The 23,463-nt window shown below is 44.3% G+C and overlaps 1 protein-coding gene across 3 annotated transcripts in view; it reads left to right on the forward strand.

The window, feature by feature from the left end:
* Window positions 1-23,254, forward strand: part of LOC126094727 (exosome complex component RRP43-like) — a 117,836-nt gene extending 94,582 nt beyond the window's left edge. For all 3 annotated transcript variants that reach the window (XM_049909273.1, XM_049909275.1, XM_049909274.1), the window contains one exon: window positions 22,792-23,254. In XM_049909273.1, the coding sequence (XP_049765230.1) occupies window positions 22,792-22,999 (208 nt within the window). In that variant the 3' untranslated portion in view covers window positions 23,000-23,254. The remainder of the gene's footprint in view (window positions 1-22,791) is intronic.
* Window positions 23,255-23,463: the final 209 nt, after the last annotated feature.

A 23,463-nucleotide genomic window follows, 5' to 3' on the forward strand; every position in this document is an offset into this window, starting at 1 on the left:
CAACCTTCACAACCTGCCTCTGACCTGCTGTTCATGGATGTCGGCCCCTCCATGTTGGTGACAGATGGTGACCTGGCAGCATGACTGGCTTTAGCCTGTTCACCCCCCTTTTGAATCATCTTTCTGTTGTTATCCAATGGAATTGTAATGGATACTACCGTCACCTTCCTGAGTTGACATCCCTTATTTCGTTCTACTCTGCAGCTTGTGTGGTTCTACAGGAATCTCATTTTACTGATGATCAGTCACCGACCCTCAGTGGGTTCCCTGCTCTCTGTTAAAAACCGGTTGGCCCCCTGCGGGCCTCTGGTGGCATTTGTACGTTGGTCTGTACAGACATTCCTAGCACGTGGATTCCTCTTCAAACTACATTGGAAGTGGTTGCTGTTAGGGTCCATCTGGACTCTGGGGTCACAGTTTGCAATCTTTCATCTCCTACCTGACAGGACTTTTACACCTGTTACCATAACTGTCCTTCTTCAGCAACTTCCTCCTCCCTTCCTCCTTCATGGGGATTTTAATGCTCATTATCATCATCCCTTGTGGGCAGTGCCTTTCCATGTAGTAGGGTCTTCTCATAGACCAGTTTCTTGCAGACCATGACTAGTGCCTTCTTAATGATGGCTCCCTTACCCATTTCAATGCCGGTCATGGTACCTTTTCTGCCATTGATCTTTCTCTTTCTTCTCGCTCCCTCTTCCCTTCATTACACTGGTCGCCACAAGACAACCTTTGTGCTAGTTACCACTTCCCGTTGATTCTCTTGCTCCCTTCCCGCTCCCCCAATGGACAGATTGCCTTGTTGGTCTTTCCAACGCCCTGACTGGCCTCTATATACTGCACAGGCCATTTTTTGTCCCTTTTTGTCGGGTTGTATTGATGACATTCTACGCGATGTGTCTGATGTGATTGTTCGCGCTGCTAGTCTTGGTATCTCACGCTCATCTGGACGTTTCGCAGCCGGCAAGTCCCGTGGTGGAGTAAGGCCATTGCCATTGCCATCCATGATCGCCATCGAGCTTTGCAACACCTTTCTCATGGAACATCTTGTGACCCATTTTGCAACAGCATCAACATCAACTTTTTACCCGGCCGCTTTCCTTCACCAGAAACAGCAGGCCGAAGCGTCCGCCTTATGTTTTACCCCTTGTGAGTAAGAATCTTACAACGAACTTTTTACTGAATGGGAACTTCTTTCCACACTTTCTTCTTCTCATGATACGGCCCCTCACCCAGACTCCATTCACAAGCAATTGCTTCAACATCTCAGTGCATCACGTCAACATCTTCTCCAGGTGCTTAACCGTATTTGGCTCCAGGGTGGCCTCCCTTAATGGAGGGATAGCATCGTGATTCCCATCCTTAAGCCTGGTAAGAACACCCTGTTTGTCGAGAGCTATTGGCCAATTAGTCTGACAGACGTTGTTTGCAAGTTACTTGAACGGATGGTAGCCCGTCTGCTCAGCTGGGTCCTTGAATCTCGGGATCTACTGTCCGAGAGGCACAGTCTCCGATCGATCATTTGCTTGGAATCCGCAGTTCGGCAGGCTTTTTCACAGTGCCGCCATTTGGTTGCAGTATTTTTCGATCTTCGCAAGGCCTACAACACGGCTTGGTGCCATCATATCTTACTTACACTTCATGAGTGGGGTCTTTGGGGCCCACTCCCAATTTTTATCACCAGTTCTTGTTTCATCAGTCGTTCAGGGTTCGGGTTGTACTGTTTTTAGTTCTCCACAGACCCAGGAGAATGGCATCCCACAGGGCTCCGTATTGAGTGTACTTCTTTTCCTCATTGCTATACATGGACTTGTGGCCTCCATCAGTCCTTTGGTCACTCCTGCTCTGTATGTGGATGATTTCTGCATTTGGGTTAGTTCCTCTTCGATGGCTTCTGCAGAGCTGCAGCTCCAGGTTGCTATATGGCGTGCCTCTGCATGGACCCTCTCACATGTGTTTCAGTTCTCTCCCACATTCCCTCCCCAAAACCCTCCCCTTGGTTAGTTCCTTGGCCCTGGATTCGGATAGATCTCTACTGAGGTCCGAAAGATTCTTTTCCCTCAATGGTTTTCCATTGTTTTTTCCGTCAAATTTTATGGAAGTTTCAGGATGCTGTTGTTTTTTACACCGATGGCTCCAAATCTGCTGGTTGTGTGGGATATGCCTTCACATCCTCTGTTGGCATGGAAAATCATCTCCTGCCAACTGCATGTGGGGTGTTTACTGCAGAATTGATGGCAATTTCCCAGGCCCTTACCTTTATTAAACAGTCTCAACTCAATTGCGTATTGTTATGTACAGACTCAATTAGTGGCCTTCAGGCTATTGACCAGTGTTTTTTCCCCACCATCCCTTGGTCTCAGCCATCCATGACCGTCTTGCTGATCTTCACCATGCTGCTTCTTCCATTGACTTCCTTTGGGTCCCTGGCCATGTGTGTATCTCAGGTAATGAGCTTGCTGATCATTTGGCAGGGGGAGCAGTCACTTACCCCGTCCCCTTTTCTGTAACCCCTCCTGCGGTGGATTTATGGCTTCATATCAAGTCCCACTTCGCACAATCATGGACCAATTCTTGGGAGGCTACCTCCCTGCCTAATAATCTCCGTACATTTAAGATGACACCTGTCCCGTAGCATTCTTCCTTTCGCCTCTCCCGAAAGGACTCGACCACCCTGTGTTGTCTCCACATCGGCCATACCAGGCTGACCCATGGTTTTCTTTTGCGTAATAAGCCACCCCCACTTTGTGGTTGTGGAGTCTTCCAGTCAGTAGTCCACATTTTGGTGGAATGTCCCCTTCTTTTGGCTCTGCATACTATGTACAGACTTCCCCGCACTTTACCCTTAATATTGGCAGACAATTCCCAGAAGGTTGAACTGGTTCAGTTTCCTCCATGAAAGTTGCTTTTATTTTCAGTCGTAAAGTTTTTAATCTCCCTTTGGAGTAGTGGCAGGGCGGTGAGGGTTGGGGTATTTCCCACTGTCAGCGGTGTTTGGAGATTCCTGACTCTTCTTCCTGTTCAAGAGCCTCTTTTCTCTCCCTTTTACTCTATTTTTATTGCTTTTAAGATTTGGTTAGTCTCTTTTTACAATACGCACTTGTACATTCTAGCGGTTGAACGATTTTGAATAGCAGGTGGTCTTGCCTGTACTGCATCAGAGATGGGATATTTCCTGCCTCTAGCGTAGCCTTGGGGTTGCCCACTTGCTGACTTCCCTCCCTTTTGTTTCCACCATTGACAACACGACTGCACTTTTACGTTTTTTACTCTTTTACCTTTTATCGTTGTAACTTTGCTGAGATGTAAATCTGTCCAAATGGACCACCTTTGAAACGAGGGACTGATGACCTTGCTGTTTGGTCCCTTCAACCCCAATTAACAAGCAACCAACACTGAAGAAAAAGATCAAAGTAAAATCAGAAAAAACATGCTTCAAATTCTCATCCAGTCATCTGGATGTTGGTTTTCCATGTTATTGCTTAAGAAGTTAAGTTGAATTTCAGAATGATTCCTTTGATAAGGTCGTGGATGATTTCTTTCCCACCCTTGATCAACCCAAACTGTCCTCCCTTCTTATTGACAGAATATTGAAGCTTAATCTTGCTTCCTTTGTATTGGAGGAAATTGTCTGTCACCTAGTTGTAGTTAATGTCATGGCATTTCTGAAAGTTATTTAGAGGAACAATGTAAAACATAAATAAAGCAAGATCTAAACCTCTCTCCTGACAATATTGAGCTAGCGTCTTCTCACTTATAGTCCCTCTCTGTGCTCTTAAAATGAGGCTCACACTACCCACTACCCTCCCCATAATAGCTACAGCAGCTTTATGTTTGCCTCTCAAGCACTGAAACATACTGACCAGTTTTCAGTTTTCCTTGGTCCGTTTCCTTATCGTATGATTCATATCTCGGTTCCTAACACATTAATACAATTACAGGTTCAAGTCTTATTATCCCTGTGACCTACCCAGTCAAAGAAGTTGCATCTGTGAGCCAGCTTATGTCATATACTAGCTGACATGCATCCTATATTTATGTTGAAATGATGACCACAGTGCTGCAGGAAAGGACAAGTGTACAGGTACAAAAAAATCTGTACTCATTATGAGCAACATGCTATTGCAGAACATGTTTCCAATACCAGTAAATCTCTGGTAGGACATTGCAAATGGAAAGATGTTCTATTTACTTGCTCAGCTTAAGATTGATTAGTCCTATCAGTGTCTACCTTTGTATAACTTCTATACCTTACTACATTTTCATAATTTTATTTACTTTTCATTTCGTTTTGCACTTCTACACCTTGTTGATAGTTATGTGTGATTTCCTGTATGGCTCTATTTACTGTCTATCCATCTCTCCCGGGACCTACAAGCTACCATTTCTAACACTTCTAGCTGTTTAGGTTTACATATCCCCTCTGTTGCTAATGTTTCATTGTTTATCTTTCTTCATTTTCCCTCTTTCTCTCTTGCCCAGAAAATTCAGTGAACTTCCATATTCATTCATGCTTAACTTTATTTCCTCCAAGACATCTTTCCTCCTCCTCCTCCTCCTCCTTCTTCTTCTTCTTCTTCTTCATCTTCTTCTTCTTTCTTTTTTTGCAGGTAAAAGTACCTCTTGTTCTGAAACCTGATGATTTTGCTACTACTTTTGTATTCCTGCTCCTTTTTGCAGATTGTTACATAAAGAAAGGAATGGAAAAGGAAGGAGTGGATGATATCAGCTGCATTGGGACTTTATTCAGAATCGGCAGTGACAAATGAAAATGTGTGCCAGATGGGACTCAAAAACTGGGATCTCCTGCTTGCTAGGTGGGAATGTGGGCCAGCTGGGGAGCATGCATTTGCAGTAAATACTGTGTTCAGATGGCTCAGTGGTTAACGCAACTGCCTAGTAAGCTGGAGATCCCAGGTTCGAGTCGCGCTCTGGCACACATTTTCACTCTTCACACTGATTCCACATAAAGTCCAAATGCAGCAAATATCATCAGTTCTGTCTCTTTCCTTACCCTCACCATCCACCTTCAATTTACATAATATGTATCACAGCTGTGGATTCCGTGTGGTTGCTGTTCTTTCAGACATGTCCGAAAGAAAAGACACCACATATTCATATGTTGCACAAAACTCTTTTTCTATCTATATTTAATTGTAAAAATGGATGGAATAAAAATAACTCACCATACACTTGAAGCACTGAGTAATCAGTAAACACATAAACAAAATTGAAAACATTACTAAGCTTTTGGATGATGATCTCCTTCAGAGCTAATTAATACATAACACACAACTTATTCAACTTTCTGGATATTAGCCTCTACCTCGCCAATAGTTCCATAATACTATCTGTCCATACCAAGCCAACTCGTTTGCACAAAAATGTCCCCCCAGGGGGTCCACAACTCTTTTGTGGGTACGTGCATGGCGAGCACGGGATCCCAAGTTAGTGCGGCCCTCTTTCCTTTCCGGGCTGCATACCTTCTTTTTCCACATCTTGGAACCATCCCCAATCCTCCCCCCCCCCCTACCACACCTCTTCCCTTCCCCTTCTCCCCCTCTGGGAGTATGTTTTGTGCCTATGTCCGGAGACGGACCCTTGTAACTGTAAGACAGTCTATCTTCGCTTTCTATGCTGGAAAGTCTCTGTCCTTCCTTTGTCCTTTTCTTTTCCTTGCCTCTTCTCTTTACCCTCTTCTCTGTTGCGGCATTTGAGACCTCTCTTCTTTCCTTTCCTTTTCTTTGTTCCTCCCTTTCTCTTTTTTCCTCCTTGTGCGTGTCTGAAGGATGGCCCACGCGTTCCCACGCGTAGCCTGTGACGGGGTACCGCGTAATTCCCTGCCCCGGGTAGACAGGTAGGACACATACGTACCCCCTGGTAACAGCCAGGCCCAGGGAGGGGTGATTACCCGAGCTGGTACCTTCCGAAAGTGCCGATTGGTCCCTCCGTCCGTTTCTCACGAGGTGTGACCTGAGGTGTGAACAATCACCTAAGGCGGGAGTGCCCTCAGAGAGGGCTACCACAAGGAAGGAGTGTCCCATTGGATATGCCGGTAATCATGGGGGATACTTCCGTAATGGTTTCCTCATCATCTGCTATGTCTGCTCACAAGCGAAAGGTAAATGAGTCTCAGCCACGGACAATTCTTCCATCAATGCCACAGTCAGATGAAGGTCAAGACTTCTCCACAGTCAACCCTTTCATTATACAGAAAGGTGTCAACGCAATTGCAGGTCCTCTAAAGTCTTGTTCCTGATTACGAAATGGCACCTTGTTGTTAGAAGCAGTCAGTGCCCTCCAGTCACAAAAATTGCTGCGAACTTCACTACTACACACCTCACACCTTCCCTGTCCAGGTGAAAGTGCACTGCACTTTAAATTCATCACACGGGGTGATTTATACATGCTCCCTCGACAGATTGTCCGACGAGGAAATTCAATACTACCTTTCTGACCAGGGCGTAACGGCTGTTCATTGAGTCATGAAAAGGGTTGACAAGGACTTGATTCCAACCCGTACTATCTTCTTGACATTTGACAGAGTTCAACTTCCGTCGAACATAAAAGCGGGCTATGAGATAATTTCAGTTCGCCCTTACATCCCCAATCTTATGCATTGTTATCGGTGTCAGCGGTTTAATCATACCAGCCAGTCGTGTTCCAATCTGGCCAAATGCGTTACGTGTGGCAAGGATGTCCATGATGGTGCTTGTCCACCTCCATCCCTTCGTTGCATCAACTATATAGGTGACCACGCTACTTCCTGAGATTGCCCCATTTTCAAAGATGAACAGCTTATTCAGGAAATCAGAGTGAAGGAAAAGGTGTCAACATTTGCTGCTTGTAAGTTATTCACCAGTCGAAAACCAACTGTGCCTCCCACAGGTAAATATAGCACTGTCCTTGCATCTCCTCGGCCTACTAAGGAGGCAGCCACGTGGACGTGTGATCTCACCTTTAGTGCCACAGTCGTCAGATTGGCCAGTGCAAAGATCACCTGTTCCACCTCCCCACTATCACCTGCTCACTCTACGGTTCACCCTTCATTGGCTGCTGCTAAATCACGAGCCCAAAAATCAGACACTCGGGCTTCCAAAAAAGAGCCTACTCGCGAAGATTTTTTACGTACCCCTACTTCACAACCATCGATTTCTCCCTCATCGCAACGTCCTGTTTCCAAGAAGGCTCATAAGAAACCCAGTTCCTCTCCTCCTCTGCCACGGCGTGTCTCATCTACAGCGCCACCTGGCGGTAACTGCCCTCGGCCATCTTCTGTGTCGCCAAGGCGCACTGCTGGGGGCCGATCAACCGGCCGATCGCTGGTGGCGGGAGCTGCTCCCAAACAACCTAAGGATCAGGATCTTCTGCCTTCAGCTGAATGCTGTTCCACACTGTCAGCCGCCAGCTCTCAGCAGTTGTTGAGTTGAGAGCAACTGTGGTAAGATTCTTTCCTTTTCTGTCCACCCTATGTCCGTTAGCCAGTGGAATATCCGTGGCATTAGAACCAATCGGTTCGATCCTACTCGCCGGTCATCTTCTGTCTTTAGGAAACAAAGCTGTGCCCCCACAATCACTTTGTTTTCCCTCATTTCCAGTCAGTCTGGTTTGATCTCCCTTCTGTTGATGGCACTCCAGCACATGGAGGACACGTGATTCTTCTCCGTGATACTGTCCATTATCACCCAATCCCCTTAAACAGTTCCTTCCAAGCTGTTGCTGTTTGTCTTTCCCTTTCTGGATACACCTTGTCTCTTTGTACTGTATACATTCCATCGTCCACACCAATGGCAAGAGCTGATATCCTTCATCTCCTTGGTCAGCTCCCACTCCCTTATTTGTTGGTTAGGGATTTCAATGCCCACCACCCGCTTTGGGGATCTCCGCATCCTTGTCCGTGAGGCTCCCTATTGATTGATGTCTTCCACCAAGTGGATCTTGTTTGCCTCAACACTGGGAACCCTACATTTTTGTAGGCCTCCACGACAAATTTCTCTCATTTGGACCTTTCGGTCGGTACTGTACAGCTAGCTCGACGCTTTGAATCGTTCGCTCTTGCTGATACACACTCGAGTGACCATTTTCCATGTATCCTCAGATTGCAGCCACAGCTGCCATTTATGCACCCGAGATGCTGGAATTTTGCTCAAGCTAATTGGACACTTTTTTTGTCTCTAGCGACATTTGATAACCGTCACTTTCCTTGCGTCGATGATCAGGTCACTCGTATTACGGAAGTTATTCTTACAGCCGTGGAACCTTCAATACCTCACACCTCCAATTTGCCCCAGCGCCCCCCAGTTCCTTGGTGGAACGAGGCGTGCCATGATGCAATACATGAGCGGCGACGTACTCTTCGCATTTTCCGCCAACTGTATCCGCTATAAGCAGTTACGTGCGCGATGCCGTCGTGTCATTCACGATAGCAAGAAGGCAAGCTGGGACTTCTTTACTAGCTCTTTTAACACCTTCACTTCCTCCTTCGAAGTTTGGAGTCGAATTTGACGGTTATCTGGCGTGCCTAGTTTCTCCCTGATCTCTGGGCTCACTGTCGCGCATGATACCTTAATGGACCTCGTCGCAATTTCTAACTCATTGGGTCAACACTTTGCTGAGATTTCGAGCTCTTCAAATTACCGCCAGCTGTTCTCCCGAAGAAACGTGCAGTGGAAGTGCAACCTCTTGCTTTCTCCCCTCAAAATAGCGAAAGCTATAATACTGTTTTCTCCATGTGGGAACTCCAACAAGCAATCTCTTGCTTTCTCCCCTCAAAATAGCGAAAGCTATAATACTGTTTTCTCCATGTGGGAACTCCAACACGCACTCTCTTCTTCTCTCTCTTCCGCCCCAGGACCGGATGGTATCCACATCCAAATGTTGCCGCATTTATCATACCATTGTCTGCGCTACCTCCTTCACCTTTATAATCGAATTTAGACCAACAGTACTTTTCCCAGACGGCGGGAAGCTATCTTCATTCCTGTTCCGAAACCTGGAAAGGACAAACATCTCCCATCTAGCTATCGCCCCATTTCTCTCACGAGTAGTGTATGTAAGGTTTTGGAGCGTATGGTGAATTGCCGTTTAGCTTGGTGGCTGGAGTTCCGAAACCTTTTAACACCTGCCAAATGTGGTTTCCGAAAGCATCGTTCTGCAGTTGATCATCTTTGCTCTCTCCACTTGTGTCATGAACAATTTTCTCAGGAAACGCCCAACATTAGCAATATTTTTTGATCTGGAAAGAGTATACGATGCCTGTTGGAGGACAGGCATCCTCCATACACTGTTCTCTTGGGGCTTTCGTGGTCGGCTGCCCCTTTTTATTCATGAATTTATGGCAGAGTGCACATTTAAAGTGCAGGTGAACACTACACTCTCCCGTACTTTCTCCCAAGAAAACGGGATACCCCAGGGCTCCGTGCTAAGCGTTGTACTGTTTGCCATTGCCATAAATCCAATTATGGATTGTCTCCTTCCCGATGTCTCGGGCTCCATCTTTGTAGACGATTTTGCGATCTACTACAGCTCTCAATGGACCAGTCTTCTTGAACGACATCTTCAAGGATGCCTCGATCGCCTCCACTCTTGGAGCATCAAAACCAGCTTCAGCTTTTCTCCCAGTAAGACCGTTTGTGTCAATTTTTGGCGTTGTACGGAGTTTCTTCCACCTTCCCTACATCTAGGCATGGTTGTCGCTAAATTCTTGGGTCTTATGTTTGACAGAAAACTGTTCTGATCCTCCCACGTTTCCTATCTTTCGGCTCGCTGTCTGTGATCCCGTAACACCATCCGTGTCCTGAATGGTACCTCCTGCGGAGCGGACCGAGTGGTCCTTCTCCGCCTCTATCACGCCTTAGTGTGCTCGAAATTGGACTATGAAAGCATGGTTTACTCCTCTGCTTGGCCGTCTGTTCTTCGGTGTCTCGACTCTATCCACCACCGTGGATTGCGTTTAGCATCTGGAGCTTTTTACACCAGCCCGGTAGAAAGCCTTTATGCTGAGACTGCTGAACCTGCGCTGTCCAATTGGCGAGCTGTCCTTCCGAGTCGCTATGCTAGCCATCTGTCTTCCATGCCTGCTAATTCGGCCCGTGACCTTTTTTTCGATGCCTCATTGGATTTAGGGTATGCAGGCCGCCCTTCCTCTCTACTACAACAGGAGTCCGCTTCCGTCAACTGCTATGTTCTCTTTCCTTCCACTTTCCTAAAACTTTCTTGACAACTTTGGGTACAGCACCGCCTTGCTTCCACCCCCGGACCTGCCTGCTCTGTGACCTTTGTCAGTGTCCCAAGGATGGTACACCTTCTCTCGTTTATCATTGGGCATTTGCTGCTCTATGCGCACAAATGAATGATGCCACATTTATGTACACTGATGGCTCAAAAACATCATTTGGTGTTGGGAGTGCCTATATTGTTGGAAACACCCCTAATCGATTTCGGCTTTTTGACCAGTGTTCGGTTTTTACTGTTCTCTAGGCTGTCTAATACATCCGTCACCATCAGCGGATACAGTATATTATATGTTCAGATTCGCTCAGCTCTCTCCTCAGTCTCCAAGCTCTCTACCCTGTCCACCCTCTGGTCCACTGGATTCAGAACTGCCTCCACTTGCTCTACTTGGGAGGCGTCTCTGTGGCGTTCCTCATGATCCCAGGACACGTTGGTATCCGTGGAAACAATGCAGCTGATATAGCAGCCAAGGCTGCAGTATATCTTCTTCAGCCTGCTGTTCACATGGTTCTCTTCGCCAATCTACAGAGAGTTTTATGTCATCGTGTTGCTCTTTTATGGCATGCACGTTGGTCTACACTTCCAATAATAAACTGCGGGACGTGAAAGCTCTTCCCTGTGCTTGGACCTCTTGTTCCCGACCTTGTTGTTGGGATGAGGAAATTTTAACTAGACTCCAGATATGGCACTGTCTTTTTAGCCATTAACATCTTTTAAGTGGCGATCCTCCCCCGCTTTGTCCCCACTGCTCTCAACCGTGAACGGTGAGACACCTTTTGCTTGAGTGCCCCTATTTGACTCCGTTACACGCCAGTCTACAGCTGTCACCTGATATACCTTCGATTTTAGCAGATGACACGCCGATCACGTTCTTGAGGTTATTAGTGTCAGTGAGATGACGTCAGTCATTTGAAGCTCCTTTTGGGGACAAACAACCCCCTCCCCCCCTTCTATAGTGGTTTTCTAAGATTTCCTTCTGTTTTTTAGTTTCCCCACTTTCTTGAGTTTTGCTCCCATTGCTGCTGATTTTTCAAATTTTTTTTTTTTTTTTTAACCTTTTCCTAAGTCACAGACTGGACGCTAATGACTGTAGCAGTTCTGCGCCCTAAAACCATAAAAAAAAAACTGCACTAAAATGTCTCTCTCATACAGTCAGGCCACCATGGATGGTGCATCTGCAGTGACAAGTGCTCCATTACTCAGTATTATTATATAGTAAGGTCTTATCAGCAGGCACTGTCATCCAAACCTAGTCCATGCTATACCACATATCCCTAATCCTCCGACCACCCTCATGATCCACCTACAAAGGAGCACTTCTTTCTTTACCCAATAACCCTAGAGTGGGACAGCTTAACCACATTCTTGGCCAGAGCTTCAGCTACCTACCATCATGCCCAGAAGTGGGGAACATCATATTCACAATCCTTCCTACCTTTCCCATCGTAGTATTTTGCCACCTACCCAATCTACAAAATATCCAGCTCCATTCTTATGCCACACCTGCACCCAACTCCCTGTTGCATGGGGCATATGCTTTTGGAGCACCCAGGTGTATGACCTATTGTATGTATCTGTTCAGCATGTCCTATTCCAGTCCCTTCACAGAAATATCTTACCCTATCAGAGGCAGGATCACAATTTTGTCTTGTTTATGTGTGTATTGACTGTTCAGTGCCTCACCTTCTGCCTTCCATTGTTTCAATACCACCCAGAACTTCCCATTATCATATTTACATTTGATTGTATTTTCATTTTGTGTTGATTTTCTTATAGACATTCATTTGCAAACACCTCGACCTGTGTGGGAAAGGAGGAAAATGAATGTCTGGAAATAGTAAATATAATGACATTTAACCACTTGGTTCTTCAAACCTTTAGAAGTTCCCACAGACGAGAAATGAAAGGCATACACTATGTGATCAGAAGTATCCGGACACCTGCAAAAACATACATTTTTCCCATTAGGTGCATTGTGCTGCCACCTACTCCCAGGTACTCCATATAAGCAACCTAAGTAGTTATTAGACATTGTGAGAGAGCAGATCTTGGGTGCTCCGCGGAACTGACAGACTTCGAACGTGGTCAAGTGATGGGCTGTCACTTGTGTCATATGTCTGTACGCGAGATTTCCACACCCCTAAACTTTCCTTGGTCCACTGTTTCTGCTGTGACAGTGAAATGGAAACGTGAAGGAGCACACACAGCACAAAAGTGTACAGGCCGACATCGTCTGTTGGCTGATAAGTGACCACTGACAATTGAAGAGGGTCATAATCTGTAATAGGCAGACATTTATCCAGACCTTCACACAGGAATTCCAAACTGGCCAGGATCCACTGCAAGTGCTATGACAGTTAGGTGGGAGGCAAGACAGCTTGGATTTCGTGGTCGAGCGGCTGCTCATAAGCCACACATCACACCAGTAAATGCCAGACACAGCATCACTTGGTGTAAGGAGCATAAACATTGGACAATTGAACATTGGAAAAACAATGTGTAGAGTGACAAATCATGGTACACAACATTGCAATCCGACGGCAGGGTGTGGGTATGGCGAATGCCCGGTGAACGTCATCTGCTAGCGAGTGTAGTGCCAACAGTAAAATTCGGAGGCAGTGGTGTTATGGTGTGGTCGTGTTTTTCATGGAGAGGACTTGCACCCCTTGCTGTTTGGTGTGGCCCTATCACAGTGCAGACCTACATTGAAATTTTAAGCACCTTCTTGCTTCCCTCTGTTGAAGAGCAATTCGGAGATGGTGATTGCGTCTTTCAACATGATCGAGCACCTGTTCATAATGCACGGCTTGTGGTCGAGTGGTTACACAACAATAACATGCCTGTAATGGACTGGTCTGCACAGTCCTGACCTGAGTACTATAGAACCCGTTTGGGATGTTTTGGAATGGCGACTTCATGCCAGGCCTCACCGACCAGCTTTGATACCTCTCCTCGGTGCAGCACTCCGTGAAGAATAGGCTGCCATTCCCCAAGAAACCTTCCAGCACCTGATTGAATGTATGCCTGCAAGAGTGGAAGCTGCGATCAAGGCTAAGGGTGGGCCAACACCATATTGAATTCCAGCATTACCGATGGGGGACGCCATGAACTTGTAAGCCATTTTCAGCCAGGTGTCCGGATGCTTTTGATCACATAGTGTATAACTGGGATTTGCTACAGTATGTGACAATGAATGAAAATTCTACCTTTGTTCATACAATGTTCACTTCCAAGCTTTTTCCACACTGTACAGAACCGAAGCTGAAACTGAATTGAAACCAGTTGGTGTTGGAAGGGAGGGTGGGAAGGAGGTAGTAAACAGACGGGTAAAACCTATGAAACTATCAGATGAAAAATTGTAGTAAACAAAACATTTTCAGAGCAGGAACATTAACTTAAAATTTTGGAAAAGCAAATGAAATGAGAGGAATTTCAAGTAATATGAGAGTTATTCCATCTTTTACTATTGTAATGATGTTTTATTTGGACCAAATAGTTTCCCATTCCTGTACCAATATACTGTCTCATATATGTCTTGTCTTTGAATGTCTGTTCAGCTGACACAATGTAGCTGCATAGGTTGTGCACGAGCGCACCTTAGCTTTCTAAAGGATTCGTCCAAAGCTGGCAAAGTGTTCATTCTTTCTTGTGTGCTTGATGATGACTGAGTGACTTTATTGTTCAGTGAGCTGTCTCCTTTACTATTAAAGTTATTACAGCCTGCTGGAATTTCCTGACGCTATTTTTGTAAATTAGCCTACTCTTTAACAACTTTTTTTTTTCCATATCTCACCCTGTAGCTCAAATTTACTTATGGTCAAGTAAACCCATGACCGAACATAATTTAAATATTACTCAATTTCTGTATGACAATTTGTCACTCTTTGTTAATGATGACCTCTTTACTGCTTCTCGTACTCATATTGAAAGCTACTGACAACAGAAAATTCTTTTTGACCGCCATGTACTTCTTACAATGATATATTGTTTGAAATTTATTCTTGACACCAGTGGCAGATCATGGGCATAAATTCTGGGGAGGCCAGGAAACACAATGGAAAATTTCCTTTCCTTCTCTTTTAATGCAAGCATACCTAGTGCCCCTCAAGGCTGCTGCCAACTCCACCACCAACACCAATCACCTCCAACATTACTATTACTAGTACTGATGATAATGATAATAATAATAATAATAATAATAATGACACTTTTATGTACAAATGAACTGTTAGATAGGACATTTGAGCATTGTTACATGTAAAGTAGGTTAGCATGACAATCCTCCTCCTTCCCAAATAATTTGCTGACAACATCATACCATGCATCTCGACGAAGCATATTGGTGTTTCAATTGAGTTACAAACAAGACATGATAGGCAGTCTTGTGTCGTACTGTTGCTCAAATACATTTTTATGCTCTTAAGAAAAACTCTTGTCAACTGAAGTGCATGTTGGAGGAATGGTAGCAATTAAGCAAGATAGTTTGAAAGCTTCTGGAGGAATTCTGTCTGTTTCATTTTCAGCCATTCTTTTGATTACATCTCCCTAATGTTTCCTTATGCTGGGAAGAAAATACAATGGCTTCTCAGGACCCAGCAATGGAGACGGCGGTGCCTGCAGCATCAGGTGCAGTGGGGGCTGCACTCGCAACGGCAGTCGAGGAGTGGGGGCAGAGGCAGGGATCCCAGGCAGCAATCTGCCAGGCAGCAACCCCCACTTCGGCGTGATACATGAACTGGTGTTGGTGGGTGCAGGGAAGGTGGTGGACCCACCGGAACACAACCTGCCTAGTGCAACTGTAGCTGGTCAAAATGGCAGGACATCTGCCCATCAGGAGTGTGGACGATGCATAGGTGCCAGCCCCAGCATTGCTTGATGATGGCAGGAGTCCAATTTGGCCTGTGGCCAAATCAATAAGCCCAGACCATTGCACTTGGCCAGAACCATCGCAGACCTGGCAAAGCAGCATCAGATGCCACAGGTGAAGGGGGATCCGTGGCTGGTGTCCATGCAACAGTTCTGCCAGGCTCTTGTCCCCCAGGAATGTGAAACAGTATGAACTCAAGAAATAGACCAAAGCAGCTACAAGGAACCAGCCACATACATATTTCTGCACCTGAATTTTAAATGTCCGACCTGTGCACTCAGCCTCACCATTAGATTGAGAATGAAGGAGGGAGGGGGGGGGAGAGTTGTGGTATATGTAAGACCCTCAATTGCATAAATCTTAGACAGGGCCAAAAGAGTGGCCACTGTGGACGTGACAGACAAGGTACCACAAAGGGAAACTTGGAATAGGCATCCACTACAGTGAGCCAATGCTGATTTAGGAAGGGCCCAGCAAAATTGACTTGGAGACGCTCTCATGGGCACTGCAGCATCGGCCAGGGACAAAAAGATGCGCACGAGGCGGCATGTTGCTGAATGCAGCGACTGCAAGCAGTGATAAGGTGTATAATGTCCCCCATCTATGCCTGGCCAGTACACATGCTGGTGGGCGAAAGCTTTGGTACAAGCGGACCCCAGTGACTGACATGCATTAATAGTATGGCATAAGGAATTGGGAATCACAACATGGGGAGCACTTTCCTCCATAGCTAACAAAAGAGCCACATCAAACACAGGAGTATGATGCTGGGGAGAGAAGCAATTAGAAAGAGAGGATCCGACTAAGTACACGATCTGCGGCAATGGCTATTGTGGCACTAGTGATCGGAAAACCATGGTCTGTGTTCTGGTTCTCAGTATCTAAATAGAAATGAAACAACTCATCCTGATTGAATGATGGATCCGGCCCAATCAGAAAACAGGATAAGGCATTGGCATTAGTGTGTTGCGCTGTTGGTTTGTAATGGATCTTCTAATAATAACAGAAGATAATGATAACAGAAGAGGAAAAGAGCCCACCACAGCAAACAATGTGCTGCCTTGTCTGGCATGAAAGTCGAAGACTTAAAAACAGCAGCCAGCAGCTTGTGATCCATGATTAAATAGAACTTAGAACCACACAGGAGGATGTGAAATTTCTTGAGGGTGAATGCAATTGGTAAAGCCTCCTTTTCAATCTGAGAATGCTACTGCTGAGCAGAAGCTAAAGTCTTAGAAGTGTAAGCAATGGGTCATTCAACCTGTTCGTGTATTTGTGAACCAACATAGTGCCAAGAAGATGCTGAGAGGCATCTGTAGCCAACATGAGACGCTGACCTGGCTGAAAAGTGGTGAGACACAGGACAGATTCAAGCTCAGGTTTAAGCAAAGTGAATACTTGGTCACAAGCTTGCAAACCAGAAAAAAAGAACATTTTTATGCAAAAGCGCATGCAGGGGCTGAGCAACAGTTACAGAGTCAGGTAAAAATTTATGGCAGTATGCAACTTTACCTAGAAACACTTGTAGTTTCTTAACAGAGGTCAGCCACGGTAAAGCCGCAGTTGCGTCAATGTTGTGACGCAACAGCTTGACCCATGTGCAAGAAACCTCAAAACCTAGGTACTCAAGTGACAGCTGAAAAAAATTGAGATTTGGCAAGATTGCACTTCGACCTGCAGAATGCAAAACAGAAGAAAATGATTGGAGATTGATAAGGTGGTCTGACCATCTTCACCTTCTTGTTGCCCAAAGTCAAACCATTAATTCTTTAAGTAAGTTACTGATTTGGGTGGCTGGTCATATTTTCACAGCATTTGCCACACAGACAGTGACACACTGCAGCGAGAGATCCCTACGGTTGAATTTAAATAACCAGTTTTATTAATAATACTCATCTTTTTTGTTTCTCTTCATTGTTGTGAGTCGACTGCTCTGTATCAACTTTCTTTCTTTGGTTTAACTTTTTATGGGCATCTAGAGGATAACTGGGTTGCTTCACGAAATCATGTAAACACATGGTGGACTTTCTGGTAAATAACATGTATATTTTCAGTCATTTCACTTCACAATACAAATCAATGTAACACACATAGCTTGTACTTCACCCTCGCACTTCAAACTTGTACAACCAACTGAACAATAAATACAGAGATTTACCTGTAACAACATGCAGCAAAGAAATTACTATCATATATCAGTCTGTTTATGCAGAATCATCTTTGGAACATATATTTCATAAATAAAATGTAAATAATTGTTTATTGTTGTTGAGAAGTCTGTAATCATTGTTGTAATTACATTAAGTGTGTATTAAAGTTGACATTTAAGCAGCTGTGTAGTAGTGGATTTTTTGTTTCTGTTTTCAGTATGGTATCGGTCCTTTCATATCATTCAAGGTCGGTTACTACATTTATCTCATCATAACCAGTTTTATTACAACTGCCCCAACCCCCCCAAAAAAAAACAAAAAAAAATTGAGAGCATAAAATGCAAGAAAAATTTTGATACAAGATAATAAAAATGGTTATGCCAACAAATTTTGGATTTAAACAAATCAATATTCATCGGTTCTTCATTACGTGATATACAGCATTTTGACTATCTTAGCATCATTACTTCATTCAAATGAGGTCGAGGGTATAATTTTGCTTCGCAAAGTTCTTTTCTTGTAGTAGTGGATTTTTGGTTTTTTATGTTTTCAGTATCAGTTGTTTCATATGATCCAAGGTTGCTTACGAGGGAACCTCCCCATCGCACCCCCCTCAGATTTAGTTATAAGTTGGCACAGTGGATAGGCCTTGAAAAACTGAACACAGATCAATGGAGAAAACAGGAAGAAGTTGTGTGGAACTAGGAAAAAAATAAGCATAATATACAAATTGAGTAGTCCATGTGCAAGGTAGGCACCATAGAGGATAATGTGAGCTCAGGAGCGCTGTGGTCCCGTGGTTAGCGTGAGCAGCTGCGGAACGAGAGGTTCTTGGTTCAAGTCTTCCCTAGAGTAAAAATTTTAATTTTTTATTTTCAGGCAATTATCAAAGTGCAGGCACTCACACAAAATCAACTTCACTCTCCAAAATTCCAGGACATGTTCAGATTTGCTGGGACATATGCAGGATTTGACGGTCTACACACGGAAAAATTTGAAAACGTTAAAAACATATGTTTTGACAGAGCACAGGAAAAACTGAGTGACTGTGAAACTGTTTCATTCATTTGTTGCAGTTTATGTGACAAACTCTCATGTTTTCATCACTTTTTTGGGAGTGATTATTACATCCACAAGAAAATCGGGCAAGGTAGAAGAATCTTTTTACCCATTCGCCAAGTGTACAAGTTAGGTGGGTTGACAACATATTCCTGTCATGTGATGCACATGCTGTCACCAGTGTCGTATAGAATATATCAGACGTGTTTTCCTGTGGAGGAATCGGTTGACCTATGACCCTGCGATCAAATGTTTTCGGTTCCCATTGGAGGGGCACGTCCTTTCGTCTACCAATCGCATGGTTTTGCGGTGCGGTCGCAAAACACAGACACTAAACTTATTATAGTGAACAGAGACGTCAATGAACGAACGGACAGATCATAACTTTGCGAAAATAAAGAAAGTAAAATTTTCCCTCGAGGCAAGACTTAAACCAAGAACCTTTTGTTCCGCAGCTGCCCACGCTAACCTGAGCTCACCTCTCCTTGATGTTGTCTATCTTGCGGATGGACTAGTCAGTTTGTATATTTTGCTTATTTTTTTCATAGTTCCATACAACTTCTTCCTGTTTTCTCGAGTGATCTGTGTTCAGTGTTTCAAGGACTAGCGACTGTGCTAACTTATAACTAAATCTGAGGGGGGTGCGATGGGGAGGTTCCCTCGTTAGTACATTTATCTCACCATAACCAGTTTTATTGTAGTGGTCTCCGTAGGAAGAACTCAAAACAAGGATATCATCAAGGTAATTGATGCAGCCAAACACAGAGGCTCAGAGGCTGTCAGCATTCTAAAAAATACTGAAAAATTGTGAGTGTGTTAGCGACACCAAAAGGCTATCATTGATGTTGGTATAGGCCAAAATGTGTATTGACAACAAGAAGGTGCCAAGTGGCCTCATCCAAGGCAAGCTGGAGGTACCCTTTTGTCAAATCAAACTTGGAAAAGTAGTGGCTGCCTAATAATTTTGCGAGTAACTCGTTATGGTGGGGCAAAGGATGTTTATGTATTGTAGACTCTGCATGACTCTGAAGTCACCACAGAGGCGAAGCTTACCCGTTGGCTTCCTAATCATGACCAGTGGTATACCCCATTCACTGCAAGAAATAGGCCAAATGACAAGCAACAACAAGTGGTCTTATTCGGCCTTGACAGAGTTGCGCAACGTGACATGCAACTGCCGTGCCCAAAAAAGATGAGAACATGTGGAGTCTTTCATGTTAATGTGATTCCGAAAAGCAGTAGCACAACCGAGCCCAGGGGAAAACAAAGGCAAAAATGTAGAGCAGGGGGTCTCCAGTTGCTCATATGGAACTTGATCGTACACTAAATTTATCTCATCAGCAATGGAGAAACCAAAAGCGTTAAACACATCTAGCCTGAACAATCACGCTGGATTTCCAGAATGGGGTCACTGTGGTGGAACTTGTAGGTGGACGTGTCTGAAAGCTGGTGGAATCCATCAGGGAGGTAATCCATATGGTTTGTAACCCCAGTGCCGGAGCCTTTGTAAGCAGGTAGGATCAATTTTTGGTGGCATATTGCAGTTCTTTTTGTGGATATGAGGTTGGTTTCTGTATTGACAGATTTGGGGAATGGTAGTGAGGCAAGATATGAGATTATAAAGTTCTGGAAAGTTATCATAGGATAACTGCTGAAGTGTGGGCAGATTATGGTTAGGTGGAGAAGTAAGTTGAGTAAGGTAGTGAGGACGCACCCCCCTTTTGACTCAGAATCACCCAAGACTAGAGCAACTAAATCACATCCCCCACCAGTGTTTCAACTACCCCTTGTTTTCCCTGAAATGAGAAATACCCTCCCTACTATCCTTCTCATTCCTCCGACAGTGTTATTCCTCTGCCTATAGCCCATCCAACCTATACAGTATCCTCATCCATCCGTTTTCCATTCCTGCTTGTGAACATATGCTCTATGACTCATATCCCAGTATCAGACCTAGGTTCAAGGCCTGTCCCATACATCCTTCCACTACTATTTAGTCCAGTCCTCTCACGGGCATCTCCTACCCCATCAAAGGCAGGACCACCAATGAAAGCAGCCATGTGGTCTACCACCTTATCTGCACCACGTTTTGTTATTCTACGTGGGCATGACCACTAACAAGCTGACTGTCAAAATGAATGCCTACTGCCAAAATGTGCCCAAGAGACAAGCTAGATCACCCAATAGTAGCATGCCATCAAACATTGTGTGCTTGACTTTGGTGACTGCTTCACAGCCTGTGCCATTTGGATTTGTTTTTCACCAACATCAGCTTTTCTGAATGTGAAGGTGTTCCAATAACCTCCTGGCTTCAACCCATAGTATTTCATGACCCCACCTGCTTCTACACTAATCTCACACACACCTGCTGTCACCGCACCTGCACCTGCATAGCTTTTATCCCTTTGCTGGTTCTCTCCTCTTGCAGCCCTTCCTACCCCAGCATGTCCTCGCACACTCCCACAGATAGCACATCATCCTCACTCACCCATACCCAGTTATACCTCCCCCTTCCCACCCCACACCTGTTCTGTAACCTACTGCCCACTCCAACTGAGATCACTGCTCACCAGCAGTGATGGCGCTATGGTTGGTCCGCTCGATGGTGCTGCCACAGGTCAAATGGATATCAACTGCATTTCTTTAAATAGGAAACCCCATTTTTTTATTGCATATTCGTCTAGTACGTAAAGAAATATGAATGTTTTAGTTGGACCACTTTTTCCGCTTTGTGATAGATGGCGCAGTAATAGTCACAAACGTATAAGTACGTGGTTGGTTGGTTTGTGTGGTTGAAGGGACCAGACTGCTACGGTCATCGGTCGCTAAGTACGTGGTATCACGTAACATTCCGCCTACCCGTGTTAAAATGGACCATTTACCAATTGTGGAAAAGGTCAATATTGTGTTGATGTATGGCTATTGTGATCAAAATGCCCAACGGGCGTGTGCTATGTATGCTGCTCGGTATCTTGGACAACGTCATCCAAGTGTCCGGACCATTCACCAAATAGTTACATTATTTAAGGAAACAGGAAGTGTTCAGCCACATGTGAAACGTCAGCCATGACCTGCAACAAATGATGATGCCTAAGTAGGTGTTTTAGCTGCTGTCGCGGCTAATCCGCACATCAGTAGCAGACAAATTGTGTGAGAATCGGGAATCTCAAAAACGTCGGTGTTGAGAATGCTACATCAACATTGATGGCACCTGTACCATATTTCTATGCACCAGAAATTGCATGGCGACGACTTTGAACGTCATGTACAGTTCTGCCATTGGGCACAAGAGAAATTACAGGACGATGGCAGATTTTTTGCACACGTTCTATTTAGCGCCGAAGCGTCATTCACCAACAGCGGTAACGTAAACTGGCATAAAATGCACTATTGGGCAATGGAAAATCCACGATGGCTGCGACAAGTGGAACATCAGCAACCTTGGCTGGTTAATGTATGGTGCGGCATTATGGGAGGAAGGGTAATTAGCCCCCATTTTATCTATGGCAATCTAAATAGTGCAGTGTATGCTGATTTCCTACGTAATGTTCTACTGATGTTACTACAAGATGTTTCACTGTATGACAGAATGGCGATGTACTTCCAAAGTGATGGATGTCCGGCACCTAGCTCGCGTGCAGTTGAAGCGGTATTGAATAGCATATTTCATGACAGGTGGATTGGTCCTCGAAGCCCCATACCATGACCCACACATTCACCAGATCTGACGTCCCCGGATTTCTTTCTGTGGGGGAAGTTGAAGGATATTAGCTATTGTAATCCACTGACTACACCTGACAACATGCGTCAGCGCATTGTCAATGCATGTGCGAACATTACGGAAGGCGAACTACTCGCTGTTGAGAGGAATGTCGTTACACGTATTGCCAAAGGCATTGAGGTTGACGGACATAATTTTGAGCATTTATTGTATTAATGTGGTATTTACAGGTAATCATGCTGTAACAGCATGCGTTCTCAGAAATGATAAGTTCACAAAGATACATGTATCATATTGGAACAACCGAAATAAAAGTTCAAACGTACCTACGTTCTGTATTTTAATTTTAAAAAACCTACCTGTTGCCAACTGTTTGTTTAAAATTGTGAGCCATATGTTTGTGACTGTTACAGTGCCATCTATCAGAAAGGGAAAAAAGTGGTCCAACGTAAAACATTCATATTTCTTTATGTTCTACACGAATATGTAATAAAAAATGGGGGTTCCTATTTAAAAATACGCAGTTGATATCCGTTTGACCTATGGCAGCGCCATCTAGCGGGCCAACCATAGCGCCATCTGGTTTCCCCCTTCAAGCTAGACAAGTTTCATTCTTTGTAGTTTTTCCATTTGACGCTTATTTCTTGAGATATTTGGCCCGGTTATGATCAATGGACCACCCTGTGTGTGTGTGTGTGTGTGTGTGTGTGTGTGTGTGTTTGCACTCTAAAGATTTTGCCAATATATGTTTATTTTTCCAGTGACATTGTGATTGCTGATCCAACAAATGAGGAAGAAAGTATGGCCAGTGGAGTCCTGAGTATTGTCATTCAGGGAGACCAGTTAAGCTCTGTTCACAAACCAGGGGGAACACCGTTATTAGAAATGCAATTGCAGAACTGCATTTCTGCAGCAAAAGAAAGATCACAACTAGTGAACAATTTAATTTGTGCTGCAGTGGGTCAGTAAAGTTTAAAATTTTGAATTAAAATTGCCATTTTATGTGTGCGGAAAGACAAATGTTCTACTTCAGAAACTGACTGTGTATATTTTGTACCATTGTTAAACTTTTGTATGATTTATTAAAAAAAATAAAGAAATAGAAAATGGAAATTCCAGTTCACTCAAGTCTTATAAATGTGTGTACAATTGTTTAATTGAAACAAAAGATTATCATGAGACATGTTTAATAAACTGCCAGTTTGGCCCCTATGAAAAAGACAATGCTGATTTTTCTTCTCCATTCTTTTCCATTCATAGGTTATGTTTTCTCCGTAATCTGTCTCTAATGATCTCAAAATTTTCTTCATTTAGTTGTGGCAGGTTGTATGCGTTTTTTGCAAGTGGTTACTGTTTTAGATCAATGAGGTCCATATTAAGATTCACTGGGTATAATGGCTCAAACTAGCAATCACTTTTGAAAAAAATTTGCA

Source organism: Schistocerca cancellata, chromosome 8 (assembly GCF_023864275.1).
Source record: "Schistocerca cancellata isolate TAMUIC-IGC-003103 chromosome 8, iqSchCanc2.1, whole genome shotgun sequence".
Taxonomy (NCBI): Eukaryota; Metazoa; Arthropoda; class Insecta; order Orthoptera; family Acrididae; genus Schistocerca; species Schistocerca cancellata.